Source organism: Oncorhynchus masou, chromosome 1, assembly GCF_036934945.1.
Source record: "Oncorhynchus masou masou isolate Uvic2021 chromosome 1, UVic_Omas_1.1, whole genome shotgun sequence".
In the NCBI taxonomy this organism is placed as follows: Eukaryota; Metazoa; Chordata; class Actinopteri; order Salmoniformes; family Salmonidae; genus Oncorhynchus; species Oncorhynchus masou.
The window spans coordinates 39,446,293-39,466,122 of record NC_088212.1 but is presented as its reverse complement, the minus strand read 5'-3'; the positions used below and the strand labels follow the sequence as shown (position 1 = coordinate 39,466,122).

At 39.6% G+C, this 19,830-nt stretch overlaps 1 protein-coding gene across 1 annotated transcript; it reads left to right on the top strand.

Moving 5' to 3' along the window:
* The first annotated feature begins 622 nt into the window (after positions 1 to 622).
* On the top strand, positions 623 to 18,428 carry sfrp1a (secreted frizzled-related protein 1a). Its single transcript, XM_064971277.1, has 3 exons — positions 623 to 1,420; positions 5,934 to 6,014; positions 16,983 to 18,428. Exons 1-3 carry the CDS (start codon positions 895 to 897, stop codon positions 17,306 to 17,308), a joined length of 933 nt encoding a protein of 310 aa, XP_064827349.1. The 5' UTR covers positions 623 to 894; the 3' UTR covers positions 17,309 to 18,428.
* The last annotated feature ends 1,402 nt before the right edge of the window (positions 18,429 to 19,830 follow it).

The window sequence follows — 19,830 nt, the reverse complement described above, 5'->3', positions numbered from 1 at the left end:
AAGTGGACTACATGGAGATAAACAAATTTACTATAACAAGATCAAATTAGATCTAAGTAAACTGAATTAATATTTCATTGAACAATTGTCCCTTCTTCACCTCATATGAATTTACATTTAGATTGTGTGACATTATATAGGTTAAAATCAATATTCAACACTATTGGTCTGAATTTATTGTGTTTTCAGATATGCTATATTTCACCAAGTTAAAACGTTTTTCGATTGATTTAATATATTTATTGAGCTGCGCATACTGTATTTCCGCATATTGACGCTGTAACTAAATAGCGTTTGTAGTCAAATATAAATGATCTACAATTCTCCAAATAACTGTCCAAAATGATCCATAAATGTACTGTGCATGATAGCTGTCAAGTGATTACGAGCTGCCGTTTGACCAAGCACTAAATTATTTCAACCATTTAATTATTTTTTTGTTCGGTGTTAAGGCAACTTGTTTGTTTTGACAAAGAAAAAAAAGGCTAATGAAGGGGGTAGGGAACGTTAAGCCGTGTTTTACGCAGTGAGTAATTGAGCACATTGATTGACGTGTGAGTGCCAAAAGGCGCAGACCCTTTCCGATTGGCCGACGCGCACTTCACAATCTCCTCTTGTTTCCAAGCTGCGCTACTCTAGACAGTTATCTTTGCAGGCGCTTGTGTGAGTCAGTAGCAGCAGAAGGGAACAGAACAGCGGGGCTGCAACAAGAAGGCAGGAGTGGAGTTACACTGAAACCTGAAACTTTCCACTCAGAGTATTTATCAACTGGACTCTTTGCGCTTTTCTCCATTTGATTTTTCTCTTGAAGCAGGTCTGTTCTATTCTACAGTGAAAGCTTCATTGTGAGCTGCATTTTACTTTTATTCTGCAGACTCTCCTCTGTTGTGAACAATGAGGTCCATTGAACCATTGTGCCGTTGGAGAATCATCCCTCTGGCTTTGACCATGGCACTGGTGTCTGTGAGCAAAGCCTCTGAGTATGAATACCTGAGCTGGAAATCGGACATGTACAATGGTGGCCGCAGCTATGGCAAGCCTCCTCAGTGTGTGGATATCCCAGAGGACCTGAGGCTGTGTCACAATGTGGGCTACAACCAGATGCTGCTGCCTAACCTACTGGAGCATGAGACTATGGCTGAGGTGAAGCAGCAGGCGGGCAGCTGGGTGCCCCTGGTGCATAAGAGCTGCCACCCGGGTACCCAGGTGTTCCTCTGCTCCCTGTTTGCCCCAGTGTGCCTGGAGCGCCCCATATACCCCTGCCGCTGGCTGTGTGAGGCTGTACGGGACGGCTGCACCCCTATCATGGAGTCGTTCGGCTTCCCCTGGCCTGAGATGCTCACCTGTGACAAGTTTCCTCAGGACGAAGTATGCATTGCCATGACTGCACCCAATGCCACTGAAGCCACAAAACCCACAGGTAAGGCTACCTACCTACCTACCTACCTGCAGGCAGTATGCCTGCCATAATATCTAGAATTCTAGAATTACATATAGAATCCCATGTCACCAAGTGCCAGTCATGATTCCATGTGCTAGTCTGGTATCAGATCTGAAACTGAGCCATTGCTTGTCACAATATGTAAAAAGCTGAGGTGTTGGCTAGGAGTTTGTAATCTGTATTGTTGAATGTACATTATGTTCTTCACTTGGAAGCAGTTTTTATTACAATTGATAAAAAAATGTGATGTATTTTGTGGATGAAGCATGATAATCTGTAATAATCATGATCAAATATCTGTATTTTTTTTTACCATGTATTGCGGGAATAGGGCAGGCTCAACAGTATCCTATGGAGCACGCTCAACATAGTATCCTATAGGGCAGGCTCAACATAGTATCCTATGGAGCACGCTCAACATAGTATGCTATAGGGCAGGCTCAACATAGTATCCTATAGGGCAGGCTCAACATAGTATCCTATGGGCACGCTCAACATAGTATGCTATAGGGCAGGCTCAACATAGTATCCTATAGGGCAGCGCTCAACATAGTATCCTATGGAGCACGCTCAACATAGTATGCAGGCTCAACATAGTATCCTATAGGGCAGGCTCAACATAGTATCCTATAGGGCAGGCTCAACATAGTATCCTATAGGGCAGGCTCAACATAGTATCCTATAGGGCAGGCTCAACATAATGTCCTATAGGGCAGCTCAATAGAGCTGCAGTACTTGACTGAGATAACAAACAGTCACTACTTTGACATAGTGTGAGAATCGACACCCATGCAGTTCTTCAGGAGGCAGAATGTTGTTTCAGGGGTTTGTTGATGTCAAACCTGATGCAAATGAACCATTCCCAACCTTTTGGGGTAATTTTTCCCATGACTGCTTTGATTACCTCTAGATTAGATTATCTAAAAAAAAATGTAAGAGCGAGATAGCAAAACCTTTATTTAGTTATTTGAGAGCACGAACAAGACTACGCTGTCTTTACCAAGAGAGAACCTCTCTTTGTATCAATTGTTAAGTTGCTTGCCATTGACAAAGAGAAGTGATGTTGTAATTAATATTGTAGCCTAATACTCCTTTAACAGATGGTAGCAATTTATTTCAAGGTGAAATTTATGAACTGGGAGGCAGTCCAACCACATAACTAATACATCCATTAATGACCATTTTATATTGACGTCTTAACTACTGGCCTCTTCCTTTAACCCCCCTCAAAAAGTCACCAGACAGAAACAACATATATAGTTTAATTTGAATAGCAGAAACAAACGTATACGAATTATGAAAGAGTGAATACCAGAGCGACAATGATGAGGAGAGAAAAAAAAACAAGACTATCAATTCTGCTAATGTAATATACTGTGTTTCAAGGCTACAGTGAACTCCCACAGACATCAGGTCCTTGATGCCTGTCTGCCTATCTGCCTGCAGGGATACTTGGCTCGAGACTGCCACAATCTCACTGGGATTGCGTCCCAACTCTATTTCCTAATGCACTTCCTAGGACACATAGGGCTCTGGTTAAAAGTAGTGCACTATATAGGAAATATGGCACCATTTGGGATGCAACCACAGTTTCTGGACTGAGTTATGTTCAGAAGGACTAGAACTACCTACAGATGTAGGATCTTCATTTGATCACTATGTTGGTGCTGATAATTTTCCTGTACAGAAAATGTTAACTTGTCGTGTATTCAAGGTTTAAAAAGGTTTCTAAAGTTTGTAATTTCCACTTTAAAATGTTAGACTTGATTTGCCCCAACAAAAAAAATGTCCAGTTATTATAATCCACATAATAATTTACATTACCTGTTGCTTCAGGATAATTTTCCTGCTGTAGCAAACTGGCTCAAATTAAGATCCTACATCTGTAACAGCTTGGGGCTAACAATAAGTCAGACATGTTTGTATATAAAAAAACATTGAAACATGAGACCAACACTTTACATGTTGTGTTTATATTTTTGTTCAGTGTAAATGCTGCAGCCTTTCACAATCAAAGGACAAGTTTTGTCTAAAATTATTGTTTCTGTCATGGGTTGTAATATTTTATTGCCATGTCAGTGTCCCTGGCAGGAACTAGTAGAATCTCTCTTGGAGCGACTTGGGAAGGCTGCTCTGCTCTGTTCTAGAGGTGTCCCAGAAGGGGAAGTACAGCCACCTCATGCAGATTTCTCATAAATTAAAAAGGACTTTCCATCATCAACCTCCTTACATTTTGATCTGCGTTGTATATGCAGGCTTCAAAACAATGTTAGCTTAGTGCTAAAACATTTGCTATATTCTGAACATGAATAGCTCGGTCTTACAGCAAACTGATATGGTGACTGGTGACTTTCCAGTCCAGCACCCGATGAAGAGGTCTTTATCGCTCTGTGGTGCTGCAGTTAGACAGCACTTACTGTATATCTGAGGTAGTCCCTCTGTTACTGGGACGTGTTGGGCCGATGGGGGCCAACATGGTGGTGTGTGTGGGCCGGAGCCCAGCAGCCTGAGAAAAGGCTCCTCTTGGAGCTCGGGGACCACACAGAGATCCACAGGGTGTGCCCCAAATGGCACCCTATTCCCTATGTAGTATACTACTTTTGACTAGGACCCATAGGGCTCTGGTCAAAAGTAGTGCACTACATAGGGAATAGAGTGCCATTTGGAACGCAGTCTCCAGAGGTCACCTGTTGTCATATGTGTCAGCACTTGCGATAAATAAATCAGAAAGTGTTTGCCCAGTCAGAAGCCCAGCAGGCCACAGAGTCGGTCTTGTTTTAACCCCACTCTTCTCATTACAGGGCCGTTAATGTCTGTGTTGTTCTGCATCTTCATCACTGTTGACTGACAGGAACCTAAAACCCCCGGGAAAATATGTGCTTTTTATTGATGTACGGGGGGAGAAATGCATTTGAATGAATCAACCATCAAATCAAAATTAGGTTAGAACGTCATGTATTTTGATGTAAGTTATTTAAAGATCCTCTCCACTGCCGACTGCTAAACAAGCATGAAGCTAGTAACAATAGATTTAGAGTATTATTTTTTTTTAATTGAAAATATAGCCCCTTTGACTCTGTAAACAGTGCTTATTTTCACAAGTACTTTCCACCTGGGTGTAACTTTTGTAAGCGTTTGTCAAACACATGTAATGGCCATCTGGCAATCACAAAATAACAGGATAAGTGTGTGTAAATATGTATTTATATTTTACAGATGGTAAACCTCACAGTATTCCAAATGTTGTTTTGGGGTTTAGAGCCAAGTTTAGCTAAGCTGTTTAAGAAAGAACAGAACAGTTATTTAATTATTCAATCAATATCATTTTCATTAAATATTCATGAATGTCACTTGACAAAAACCCTATATAGCAAAAACAAAAAAAAGGCATTTCTGTCCATTTTTGGCCACTACGCAGTTAGAACTGTTCCTTATTTTTAATCATGTCAAAACATTCTAAAATGTTTAAATGGAACTTGGCTCCTGCAACTAAAAATACAAGTACATTAACGCCTGAGTGGAAGACTTTCCAGTTTCAGTCAGTCTTCCCTGTCTTCACAGTCAGTAATGTACCTTCTATAAAAGTCTCAGGTACACGTAACAGTTCATGTGTGTGCACACATGCATTTCCACATGCTTTTACAGTAAAACAGGCCTCCAGGACATATTGACTCTGTTAGCATAGACTCCGAAGAGATCAAAACTAACCACCAAATTACAATGGAATGATAGTCAGTCTTGGATATTGAGAAGACTACTGATATCCCCAATCATTTCATAAATCTAGCCTATAACGAGCAGCATTGTGTCCTGGAGGCCATAGTTATGACCTGCTATAAAAGCACATGACATTCCAACTGAGGTCAGGTTGGTCAGTTAAGAGTTTTACTGTCAAACAAGAACAAACGTCATTGGAGTTTGGATGAATACGTTTGAGGGGGAAAACACCAGAGCAACTGACAACAGAGTGTACTCAGCAACCTCTGACCAGAATGTCAGGTGTCATCTTCACATACTGTAGGTGTTAACATAAGATTTCATCTGCAAGGTTGATTTGAAGCACAGGCAGGGAGATAGGTGGTAAAAGATCAAAAGTGTTACTACCATGGGAAGTGAGCTGATGTTGAGGTAAATAGAGGTGTGAACAATGCTACAATCTGTTAGGGATTCAGTTACTGGAAGCTGTTGTTCCCTTCAGTTTGAATAGTGATTTTAGGGAGAGAAAAAAACTTTCACTGGTTGAAAGATTCCAGGAACTTTCCCCAAATTCACAGTTCATCCAGAAATTCTGGTTGGTGGATACCGGATTTCTTGCTTATTCCCTTCTGATTTAGGGAATCTGCACAGGATTTCTTGGAGTTTTCGGAAAGTCACAGGAATTTTGCAACCCTACTCTTGATCCATTTGATCATGGCTGTTACTTGGTTGATCATTGTGACAGTGCTGCATGTCCTGCCCTCTGAAAAGATTCTCTCCTCCCTCCCTTCCACAGGTTACTCTCCCATCTGTCCCCCATGTGACAACGAAATGAAAACAGACATCATTCTAGAGCACATGTGTGCCAGCGAGTTTGGTAAGCGTCTCCTAACCCTAACACTACAATTTTCATTCCGTTTGTTAGGCATTTCCTAAAAATACAGAAGAAGAGACATATACACACGCACACACACATTCACACACAGCATGTTTTGCCATGACAAGTTTTCCTATGGGCTACTATACCTATAGATTGTGTTAGCCAACACAAGAGGTTGCACTCTCCATGGCATAGAAGCCTATACAAATGGAACCACATACAATGGAGAACTACAGTATGTCTATACCTATAGCTCTGGAATTTGCCCCAGATCTAATGAGCCCTCCCTCCCACCTTTGGTCTGCAGCCCCTCAACGTACATTGTAAGATCTTTCCAAAAGCAAGCTTTGAAAAGTTATTAAAGTGACACTCTTGCCAATAGGATTTCTTATTTACATGCATTCCCTGACTCTTGCCATGCTGGTTACAGTAAATGAGCTTGGTGCATTATCCCAGCTATAGATGATGTTCCATAGCACTGCACAGTCATCTCTTTGTATGATCTTAAAAGTGTGGTCTTTAGTGGGTTTATTAAGTCTATTGGAAAGAAAAGCCTCTGAAAAGAAAAGCAATTTACTGTAGATTAACAGTTAGAAAATAATAAAAATGGGTCAGTCCCACAATAATGATCATGGTTAGTTTAGAGGATCATGGATTTAGTTCAAACTGACTGTATATTTACAATGTGCAATCTAGATCCATAATTATTATGCATACTTCTATGTCAAAAATATATACATGTTTCTGTATATCTACGCATACCTCTTGAGCTGTCTGTATCCTCCTGACTGGTTGTTATTTTTTTTAAATAAACTAAATATTTTTCGCTGCATATCTGCTAAAATTTGGGTAAAATATTGAAAGGAATGTGAATCTTATTCAGTACATTTAGTTATTGCTTTAGTTATTACCAACCTTGGCAGCAGGCATGCCAGCTAAGATAGGTAGACAGGCTAGCAAATCTAACTTGATAGCCTGAAATGGCTTCTTGGTAGCTAGTTATGAGGTTTGGAGATTAGGAACCTATCTGCACTAGCTAAAAGCCAACTTCACGAAATTGCTAGTATTACAGAGAAACAAATATATAAATACAGTGTCTTCGGAAAGTATTCAGATCCCTTGACTTTTTCCACATTTTGTTATGTTACAGCCTTAATCTAAAATTGATTAAATAAATAAAAATCCTCAGCAATCTACACACAATATCCCATAATGGCAAAGTGAAAACAGGTTTCTAGACATTTTTGCAAATGTATTAAAAATAAAAATAAAAACAGAAATTACTTATTTACATAAGTATTCAGACTCGAACTTGAGCTCAGGTGCATCCTGTTTCCATTGAGATGTTTCTACAACTTGATTGGTGTCCACCTGTGGTAAATTCAATTGATTGGACTTGATTTGAAAAGGCACACATCTGTATATTTAAAGGTCCCACAGTTGACAGGTCATGTCAGAGCAAAAATCAAGCCAAGAGGTCGAAGGAATTGTCCGTAGTGCTCCGAGACAGTATTGTGTCAAGGCAAAGATCTGGGGAAGGGTACCAAAATCGTATTGAAGGTCCCCAAGAACACAGTGGCCTCCATCATTCTTAAATGGAAGAAGATTGGAACACCAAAGACTCTTCCTAGAGCTGGCCATCCGGCCAAACTGAGCAATCGGGGAAGAAGGGCCTTAGTCAGGGAGGTGACCAATGACCCGATGGTCACTCTGAGAACTCTAGAGTTCCTCTGTGAAGATGGGAGAACCTTCCAGAAGGACAACAATCTCTGCAGCACCCCACCAACCAGGCCTTTATGTTAGAGTGGCCAGAGAATCCACTCTTCAGTAAAAGGCACATGACAGCCTGCTTGGAGTTTACCAAAAGGCACATAAAGACTCTCTGACCATGAGAAACAAGATTCTCTGGTCTGATGAAACCAAGATTGAACTCTTTGGCCAGAATGCAAAGCTTTACATCTGGAGGAAACCTGGTATCAAACCTGGTATCATGCCCCTATACCCCTATGGGCATGATACCTTTGGATATATTGTGTATGTATGACCATAAACACACTGTTCAAACACATTTTCAGTAAAGAAATGTTTCATGTTCCATCGATTTGCACAATTTTATGCTTGTTCGACGATACAATATTTTAAATAAACTCCTTGGTCAGTCACACATCATGGTCGAAAAAAGAGATATGTCTTTCATTATCAGAGAATTTATATAGCTTTGACAAACATTTCACCATGTCTACTATCTGACAGTACTCAGGGTAATTGTTCTTTCTGAGTATAACAATGCTGGGATTAGTGTGTGAAATTGAAAATATTTACAATTTGTATACACCTGGGGATCATACCTTCAGACATAATGGATTGATCTACCAACTGACCACCAAGTAAACGAATGTGAACGATCTAGAGAAAAATCTCCTCTTGGGGGTTACTACCACCAATTGACCTTGTTTTTTTGGCCATATGCCATATGCTTGGCCAAGTTACATATAGACTGGAAAACGTTACTGCCTTAATCCGCTAGAAAAACAGAGCTTTGGAGTTTGTATTACTCTTTTAAATGCTAATATTCTGTAACTAATGAATTGGAGCCCTAAAGTCTTTATTTAGGAGGTATTTCAAGGAGGTGTCAGCAGGGTTGCAAGTTAAAGCCTAATTCCTATTGGTCCAAATCTCAGTCTCTGTCACAGGGGACTGATGTCACATGTATGGGAATGTCTTTCTGCTTGTCTGGTGGCTTGACAGCCCATCCCATCCACAGTGTGCCAATGCAGTGTAGCAACAACTTAGAATGTTTTGTTTTTCTATGCAATTAAATTGCATTGATAGTTTCTCGCATGCAGGGACACTGTTGATTCAGCACACCTTGAGGCAGTGATTGTATGCAATGAGAATGTGCACACGTTTACGTGATGCTGTGCCTTATTTTAAATTGGTAGAAGCTGGCCTCCAAGTTTTTGGTGGTTTCCAAATCCATTCCAACCGCCAGACCTTGGGAAGACGGACTTTCTGCACATCTTCTTTCAAAGTTGTTCTCAGGGAAAGCTAATACACAAAGTTATGTGCAGCATTTTAAATTAATTGTCCCATTCTTACACTGTAATGATGAGCCTCACTTTTCTGTTCTCAGAAACTTCCCTGGTTTGCCAAATGAAAGTGGCACGTTGGTCTGTTTTATCTCTGATTAAGACAGATGTTGTTTTGTTTCCTTGTCATAATGTCTTTAACGCTTGACGTCTGAGCTTATCCAGGCAGGCTGAGCATGGCCTTTGACAATGACTGTTAAATTAGACTTTTATTGCATCCATTAGACCCAATCACTGCAGGAGTGGCCCACAAAGGGAGAGTCCCAACTCCCATGAGAAAAAAAGGGGCTTTGTCCAAAATGACTCCCTATTCCCTATATAGTGCACTATTTTTGACCAGGGCTCATATGGTTCTGGTCAAAAGTAGTTCACTATGTAGGGACTAGAGTGTGATTTGGGATAGAGCCAGGGGCTGCTCTGCTTGCTGTGTGGCAATGCCATGGGCTATAGTGGTGGGTTTGCTTTGCTGTACCAGTTGGGCAACATGTAAACAAGAAATGTTTATGCTAGATGTTCTAATTGGCTAAAGAAATGAGAGAAGAGGTTTCTAAAATGGCTGCCACAGGTTAATCAATAACTGAAGCATAACCTATGCTTTTAGCTTGACACACAACTGCGGGACTAACATTTAGTTATGTTTTTTTATGAAGCATTACTGTTGATCAAATTCTATTATTTTACATTGTAGTGGTGCAAAAATGTGAGTCAATATTTGTCTGAAAGGTTTCTCTTCTTATTTTGTCCTAAAACTCATGCAAGGATGGGCTTAACTCAAAAACAACTATTATATGGTATGAAAGATCTGTCATGAATGTTGTGAGAGGAGAGAGAAAAGGGTGAAATGTGAAAGCATTTATGACATGATTTTATAAAGATCCGTTTTTACCTCAACAAAGCATCTGGTCACATGACTCATGAGCCAATCTATTGTTATGCTTTCATTACAGCACTTTTGGTCAGACCAAAATGAGTCAGAGGGATATCTTATAATAGATGTAGATTGATAAGTAAAGAGCACTACTCCAGACTTTCACTATGCAATATCCTGCCTACCTATTTTTTTATTACTAATATTCACATGGGTATATAGACATAAATTTCCATGTACAGTTTAACTGTAGCAGCAATGGCATAATCTTAGTCAAAATTCACCTATACCAGGCCTAACTTCAGACTGTGTGGTTGAAAGGCTACCTCAGTCAGGGCAGTTAGCTGGAGGAATCTGTGACTTACATAGAAGTCAGTTTTATTAATCTGCGGAGACTAATCATGTCAGAAATTTGCCTCCGCTGGCACAGAATTAGCATTTTTTTCACTCACTAAAACGCTCAGTTCCTGGAAAGATCTCATTGCGAAAGGTCTGTTCTCATTTAACAGAACCCATGTTAACAGAATCCAGTGTGAAACCCATACGGAAAAAAATACATATACAGTGCTTTCAGAAAGTATTCATACCCCTTGACTTATTCCACATTTTTTTGTGTTAAAGCTTGAATTCAAAACAGATCAAATATTATTTTTGCTAACATATCTACACACAATACCCCGTAAGTGAAAACATGCTTATAGGCATTTTAGAAAATATATTGAAAATGAAATAAAGAAATATCTTATTTACTTAAGTATTCACACCCAAATCAATACTTTGTAGAAGCATCTTTGGCTGCAATTACAGCTGTGAGTCTTTGTGGGTACATCTCTAAGAGCTTTCCACACCTGGATTGTGCAACCTTTGCCCATTATTCTTTTCACATTTCTTCAAGCTCTGTCAAATTGGTTGTTGATCATTGCTAGACAACCATTTTCAGGTCTTGCCAGAGATTTTCAAGTAGATTTTAGTCAAAACTGCAACTAAGGAATATTCACTGTCTTCTTAGTAAGAAACTCCAGTGTAGATTTGGCTTTGTGTTTTAGGTTATTGTCCTGATGAAATGTGAATTCATCTCCTAGTGTCTGGTGGAAAGCAGACTGAACCAGGTTTTGCTCCCAGATTTTGCCTGTGCTTAGCTCCATTTCTTTTCTATTTTATCCTGAAAACCTCTCCATTCCTTAACGATTAGAAGCATACCCATAACATGATGCAGCTACCACTATGCTTGAAAGTATGAAGAGTAGAACTCAGTAATGTGTTGTATTGGGTTTGCCCCAAACATAACACCTTTGTATTCAGGACACAAAGCGAATTGCGTTGACAAATGTTTTGCAGTATTACTTTAGTGCTTTGGTGCAAACAGGGTGCAGGTTTTGGAATATTTTTATTATGTACAGACTTCCTCTTTTTCACTCTGTTAATTAAGTTGGTATTGCAGAGTAACTACAATGTATCCATTCTCAGTTTTCTCCTATCAAGTCATTCAACTCTGTAACTGTTTTAAAGTCACCAAGTTTTCTTCCTCTCCGGCAACTGAGTTAGGAAGGACACCTGTATTTCTGTAGTGACTGCCTGTATTGATACACCATTCAAAGTGTAATTAATAACTGCACCATGCTCAAATGGATATTCAATGTCTGAGTTTGTCTTTGTGGTTGAATCTGTATTTGAAATTAACTGCTTGACTGAGGGACCTTACAGATAATTGTATGCGTGGGATACAGAGATGAGGTAGTCATTAAAAAAATAATGTTAAACACTATTATTGCACACAGAGTGAGTCCATTTCACTTATTATGGGACTTGTTAAGCAACTTTGTACTCCTGAACATATTTAGGCTTGCCATAGCAAAGGGGTTGAATACTTATTGACTCAAGACATTTTTTCCTTTGTATTATTCAAATATTCCGATTTTTCAGGAGGTGCTGCAGCACCCTCAGCACCCCTACTTCTCGGAGCTATGCTGTCACGTGAACTGAATTCTCATTTTAATATGGTAAAACTATTCATTTTTAAATATTTATTGCAAAAGAAACATCTAAAAGTAATAGTGTAAAAGCAGGTGAGCATTTTCTAGTGTTTTGTGTTGAAAAACTGTACAATTATATATATTTTTAATGAATCTTACATTCAATTGCCCCTCCCTGTTGCACACAACAAGCTTCCTTTCCCCCTGTCACACGGGGATTCATGGCTGATTTAACTACTAATTACCAGCTGGAGAGCCGTTACTAATGCTCCATAAGACAGCTAACCATTCGCTGTAGAGTCGTATAATACTACTCATTGGAAGCACACGACGTAGACCTACACTTTGAGCGTTGTACGATGTATAGTATTTTAACTTCTTGAGATGGGAAAACACTTTTTTTTAATGAAGTTGAACATGTGCTCTTTATGACAGAATAAACAAATTAGGTGAAATCAAATGTATATATATTTTTTCTAAAGGGAAGAGAGGCTTATTACTATTGTGTGCCATTGTTTGAAGTCATGAATAATAGCTTCCTTCCAATCTCACAATCACATTTTGACATTCTCAGGCAAGTTTATCTAAATAAAGTTGGAATATTTTAAGGCGAAAGCTTTTCATGATTTTTGGTTGGATACAGGACAATCTGGCAGAGAAAGTATACATGTGTTTGTAAAAGACATGGAGGAATAGAAATGTGTTGGTTTTTAAGTACAAGGGTTGTTTCTTGAAAGTCTGCTTGACCATATGCACTGTACAGTGACCCAAGTTTTTGTTTATCTCTGCATAACTGAACTGTATTTTTAGCTTCGGTCCAATTAAATAGTGAATATAAAGACAAACAACAAAATCCACAGTTCAGTTAACCAAATGTTATGTGTTTGGGTGATCATGATCAACCATGAGGAAATTAACATATTTCAAATACAATTGGAGATAGCCATCTAGCTAGCTAAACTCCTCCCAGTCCCTTGTTCCTCAGATATCCTGATTAATATATTTCTAAACATCAGTGCTGTCTACTCTGCTGATGGTTTTATGGTACATCCCTCTCAACACTTTGTTCCCACCATGATTTATCTCCATACTTAAACTTTTATTACCACAGCTCTTTGTTACACAACTCCAGAACACTTATATTCAAACCCACCATGCCCTACTTCTGACAGCTGGCTTTCACTCTGGTGGTATAGGGAATTGCACCATCCATTCCTCCCCATGCTAATGGAATAAACGAAAGTACAGGAGCCCCGGCCCTGATCTAGACTGATCACATAGGATATGTCCCAAATGCCACCCTATTCCGTATATAGTGCACTACTTTTGACCAGGGCCCATACAAGCCAGGTGAAAAGGAGTGAACTATGTAAGGAATAGAGTGTAATTTGGGACGTAGACATTGGCAGACAGGTTCCATGGTTGTGAATGGCCGAGGGCTGTGTTATTCCATGGTTGTGAATGGGCCCATGCCCAACTTACCCGCTCCTGCTGGGTTTATGACATCATATTAGCTGTCTGAAAGCCTGTCTTTAAACCAGAAGATGAAATCAGGTCAAGGGTCAGGGACAAAGGTTACAGCCTAGATGCCCACAAACTTTACAGCATAGCCGATTGACAGAGAGTTTAAGTGCTTCAATTTGTCCAAACCTGAGACCAACGACAGATGGAGATAACATTGAAGATAGAATGAGAGATGAAGTGCAGTGTTTATGCAGTGTTTCCTATTTTCTCTCTGGTAACTTTGAATGCTTGAGAAATTATTGTAACGCTCTTGTCAGATGATAGTTTGGGGTGAAAAGTTTACCGAAACAGGGGCCCAGAATATTAGATTAAATAGTAACATGAATTGTAGTTGAACTGCCCTGAAGGCACTACTGATCAATGACTGAGCCTTTCTCCCGAGCAGTTAAAACCATAACCTACCTGGTCAGACACTGTGCTGTACACTTTGGCCAGGGAGATATGCACCCCAGCAACACAAGGTGCAAAGAAAGTTCAGCACAGAGTTTAAGCTGGATTTATCCAGATAAAGTGGTTTCAGGGGTGGGCTAGACCTTATCTTTTATGACTCGCCAATTATGAAAGCTGCCAATTTTGATTTCATTTAACACTAAGCCCTCCTCACAGAGACTTTTCATGGACCAGAGATGGAGGATAAAGGTCCTAATCCCGACCATGTGCACTGTTAATACCTGGAAAAGCACTGGGACTGTTCTTTTTCTAACACTTTAATTGGCAATGGGAAGATAGAGGGGCAATAGATGAACCCTAAAACATGGTACCTATAGTTCATGTAGAAGCCTATTACGAGTTCAGATATTGTAGTCTATATTAGCTATTGAATGCATTTTATGGTGCATATTGTGGTGCATTTTAAGTAGGGGCCTATATTTAGTGTTCAGATATATAGTAGTAGCCTATATTTCCTACACCAGTCTTTACCCCTATCTGTAAGCTACACTGATAATAATGTATGTTGTTTTCGTTAAGTATTCTTATTTTTTTATCAGATTATCAAAGGCAGATCAGCCAGCACCACATCTCAAGCAGCAGCCTGTTTACCGAATGCAGGAGCAAATCCCTGTATTAAAAGATCACAAGATGGTCATTAATCCTGCCTGTAGATCAATGGAGTGGAATCACAGCAATGTGCCTTATTGCCATGCACTGATATCACCTGCACTCATGCAGTAGCCTGCTTTACTGTCTGGGGAGATGAAGAGGTAGGCCTATACCCATAGAGGCTGAGTCTACATTTTATTTATGTTATTTAACTAGGCATGTCAGTTAAGAACAAATTCTTATTTACAATGACAGCCTACCCTGGCCAAACCCAAACAACACTGGGCCGTATGGGACTCCCAATCACAGCCAGTTGTGATACAGCCTGGAATTGAACCAGGGTCTGTAGTGACACCTCTAGCACTGAGATACAGTGCCTTAGACCGCTGCGCCATTCAGGAGCCCAAATGTCACTCTATGTGCCCTGGTCAAAGTAGTGTACTATACAGGGAATAGGGTGCCATTTGAGATACATGAATAGATGCTGAGATTTGGACCACCATGGGGTTGACTCGTGCACCATTTCAGAAGGGGAGGTGGAGGAAACAAAGAGATTAGCAGGTTAAATAGAGTTTAGTGAAAGATCAGACAGATTAAGCGAAATCAGAGACCCGGTGTGGGATTTGGAGAGATAAAAGTACAACAAAAAAAAGATTATTGAGACATTTGGTGGGTGTAAAATTGTGGCAATACATGGCCACATATCAAGAAATGATGAAAGGCAAGGTTACAATGTACTACAGCATCAAATGTTTCACTTTCTTTCAGTGACAATCAGTGGTGATATTGAAGTGGTAGTAGTGGTATTGAACATAAGGGTAGAGTTAGGGTTGCAACGTTCCAGCAGCTTTCCCAAAATGTCCAGGTCTTCCAGAAAACCTGGTTGGAAGATTCCTAGAATCGCAAGTAATAAGCAGGAAATCTGGAATCTTCCAACCATGATAAAAAAAAGATAAAACTTCTTTTTTTTGTGAATTTAGAATAATTTTTCAACCCTATGTGTTGCATTTTACAAATATTTGAAGATCATTCATCTCCCTCAATATATCTCAAGTCTAGCTCAGGGAGTAGGGATCCTTCACTAAAACCAATGAGCTAGATAGGGTGTAGTCAGGGGAACAAAACCCCAGTCCCTATTACATCTGGAGGGGTACAGGGGAATTTGAACATTCCTGTCCATATTTGTATTGATTTAACTAGGCAAGTCAAGAACAAATTCTTATTTTACAATGACGGCCTACCTCAGCCAAACCCTCCCATAACCACACTAGGCCACTTGTTCATGAGCCTATGGGACTCCCGATCACAGCCAGTTTTGATACAGCCCAGGATCAAACCAGGGTATGTAGTGACGCCTCTTGCACTGAGACGCAGTGCCTTAGACCGCTGCGCCACTCGGGAGCCCAATGAAAAGAATAGACAATGTAGACAGATCAGTTTCCCATAGAGATGGGATATGTTACAAATTTTCAAATCGTATGACATGTTATGAATTCTAGCTAGCTGGCTAACATTAGCTATGCTATGGGTTAGGTTTAAGGTTAGGGTTGAGGTTAGGAGTCAGGTTAAAGGGTTAAGGTTAGGGAAAGTTTATCAAAAAGGGTTATGGTTAGGGTAAGGGTTAGATAAAAGGGTTAGGGTTAGGTGAAGGGTTAGCTAAGATGCTAAGTAGTTACAAAGTAGCTAAAAAGTAGTAAGTAGTTGAAAAGTTGCTAAAATTGTCCGTAATGAGATTCAAACTCGCAACCTTTGGGTTGCTAGAAGTTCGTGTGATAGGGTTAGGGGAAGGGTTAGCTAACATCCTAAGTAGTTGCAAAGTGGCTAGACGGTTGCTAGACGTTTGTGTTATACGCCTACCCATCCACTCCGACCAACCACTCTACTTTCGTTCTTGCCTTAAGTTACCAATTCAATTCAATTCAATTCAAGGGCTTTATTGGCATGGGAAAGATGTGTTAACATTGCCAAAGCAAGTAAGGTAGATAATATATAAAGTGAAATAAACAATAAAAATTAACAGTAGACATCACACATACAGAAGTTTCAAAACATCTGTCTTATGTACCCATACATAACATATCATACTAATTTGATTGTCCCGGATTTACATTTACTATGTTATGTCTAGTCTATGAGACCAGGCTGCTTTCTTTAATGGTCCTTGGTGTCTGGGGCCTAGCTATCTAACCACTGATAACCTCTGCTCTGCAACCCAACCTTTCGGCTTGCTGTCTTGTCACAGAGCCCCTGGCCCTTGCACAATGCATACACAGGGATTATATGATTGTCATTCTGTTCTGACATGAAATATTAACATGGCTAAAAGGAAAAGTGCCTCAGGCTAACCCTAGATATGATTCAACATTCTGAGCTAGCCCACAAGCTAAGTATTTACCGTAACATATAAAAGAATAGACATGTTCATGTTTTTAACAACGCCTTCTTTATTTTGACGTCTATTTGATTGTAGCCATCAAGACCAAGATCAAGGAGGTGAGACGGGAAGGAATGGACCGCAAGGTGATTCTGCAGAAAAGGAAGAAGCCGTTGAAACTGGGCCACCTGAAGAAGAAAGACCTAAAGAATCTGGTTCTGTACCTGAAGAACGGAGCCGACTGCCCCTGCCAGCAGCTGGACAACCTGGGCAACACCTACCTGATCATGGGCCGCAAGGTGGACAAGCAGTTCCTCCTGACGGGCATCCACAAGTGGGACAAGTCCAGCAAAGAGTTCAAAAAGGCCATCAAGAAACTCAAGACCCACAAGTGTCCAGCTTTCGAGAATGTCTTCAAATAATCAGATCAAGCCTTTCTAGAAGCATCTCATCATCTTGCTACAGAAGAACTTGCACAACCAAACAACCCACCTTTGTTTAGCTTTTTATTGTTTTTTGTTTATACATCTATATATATCTCTTTGTATATTTACAGACCTGCTTTGAATTTCCTGTCGTCCATTTTCCAGTTAAGCAGTGTGATCATTGAGACCTGGTGGGTTTCCAGTTATCTGAAAAAGTAAATGACACTGCACCCCCTTCCTCCTGTACTGAAAGCGTTTCCACTTTTGTATGTAGATATTTGTGTTACACACTCCCTGAATGTGCAGTAAAAAGACCACAATTCAGTGAGTTCTGCTGAAATGGATGGACTTGCTCCTATTGCTCTGAACATGTATTAGTAGATCATAGAATTTACAAGTAGATCATATTGAATCGATCATACAGAATCAACAATTACTTGTATTTTAGCTTTAAAAGCCACATCATAGATAAAGTCATTGAATAACTTGTTGACAATAGAATGATAGTGTGTTTTCACCGGATTGTCTCATCAAAATAATGACTGCACTACAGTTGGTTTTAAGAATTTCATCCTCTCTTCAGTTGCCGCTTTTGTTTCACATTTTCTTTGACTTGAAATAAATATATACATATGTTAATCCAATCAATTCCAGTACATCAACTGCATCATCTGAGTCAAAATAACTTTTGCCTAATGGTACAAGTGTATGGAATGTACTTTGATGCAGAATGCATTGTTCAGTATTTCAATTCAAATGCAAATCAGTTTCTTGAGTGGTTGCTCCGGTATATAGTAGAATAATGAAATCCCTTGCATTTGTATATGATGTCAGATAATATTTGACCAAAGTTTTGTGTGTTTTTCTTTAATGCAGTCTTAAATTGCTACCCCCCTAGATTGACGCTCATTAAGTTTGTGACAACTTTGTGTAGCCTCACATGTTGAAAGTGCTTAACAGTGGATTGACAAATCTGTATTTTGATTGTTTCGTTCAGTATTGCTGATCCATCTTAGCACCATCACGTTCAATGACTGAAAATGTGAATTCCTGCAGTGTATTTCTGCCCCTTGTTATGTACATACACATTTTACATAAATATGGAAAACAATGACAAGTTGTCTGGAATCTTTTTTTCCATTTCACATTGTGTGACCTAAACCATTTTTGTAGAGATATCACTCTCCGTTTTGTTTGCTCTCAGTCAGTTGAAGGAAGTACCAAGTGTGGCTTTAATTACAATGATACCCATGGCTTATACTCATACACCACAGAAATAAAATGGGTAATCACATTTAGGGCACGGTACTACACAGTTAATTGTATGGAATGTCAGCTTCCTGCGTGTAATGTCCATAATGATTTTCAAACCTCCATACTATTTGCACATGTTAGGAATTCTTGGCTTTGCCTTTACAACTTGTGATTTTTTTTCAAAGTTATTATGATACCTTAGACCTGCATTTAGACCATGGTACAATCTAAAACTTCCAAAGGGCGCTGCTCCGTGGCGACCGCAGCTTGTGTGTTGTGTTTGGCGTTTTGTTCATGTATGCACAGAGCTGCAAACAAAATTTCCCCATGGGGATGATAGTCATTGTCTTATCTTAAAAAGCTGACACACTGACACAAACCTGTGCCATCAACTCCTCTACCACATACTATATGCATCATGTACACAATGGGTTAACATACTGTACTTTAGTTTTAATGCTAGTTAAACCTAATTGTCACGGATTTACAGCTTCTTCAGGTAAAATTAGTTACACTTCACGAGAAAGACCTCAGACTTTTGGCATTGACGCTGCTCTTAAAAGTACAATAAGTGAGGAAGTCTTAACATTCAGTAAACTTAAATTTTCCGCTTTGCTGATGATGTGATACACGTTGTCTGATGCTGTAAAAACAGCAACTGGAGATCCTGTGCCAGACGGAATAGCTTGTAGGAGTTCAAAGTCCGTCCTCATCATGAAATGTAGGACATGGCTGACAAACAGATTGGAGTAGTTCTTGGTGAAGCCAATTTTACATCTTCATATTTATGGAAAGACTGGATCTCTCATGCATGCTGTTTTTATTACTTTTCTTCAGACCATATTCTACAGACAACACAGATTCCTGTCTTGACGGCTTACCATTCCACTAACATTCAGTGTGGTTTCACAGGCTGCTGGTAGCTTGGTATGTCATGTATATTATGATAAATTAATTGAGATTTACATCATTAACAACGTATGTTGACAGTGAAATGCTATCTTAAGCAGAGGGAATAAGGCAGCAATGTCCAATTAATTGTCGAAATGATTTGTTTGCAGAATATTTAGCTTATTCTGCATGTTTCCCATGGTGCAAGATCATTCCACTCAACACCTAATATTTATATATTTCTTAACTCCATTCTTTAACTTTAGAATTGTGTATTGTTGTGACTTGTTAGATATTACTGCACTGTTGGAGCTAGCAACACAAGCATTTCGCTACAACCGCAATAACATATGCTAAATATGTGTATGTGACCA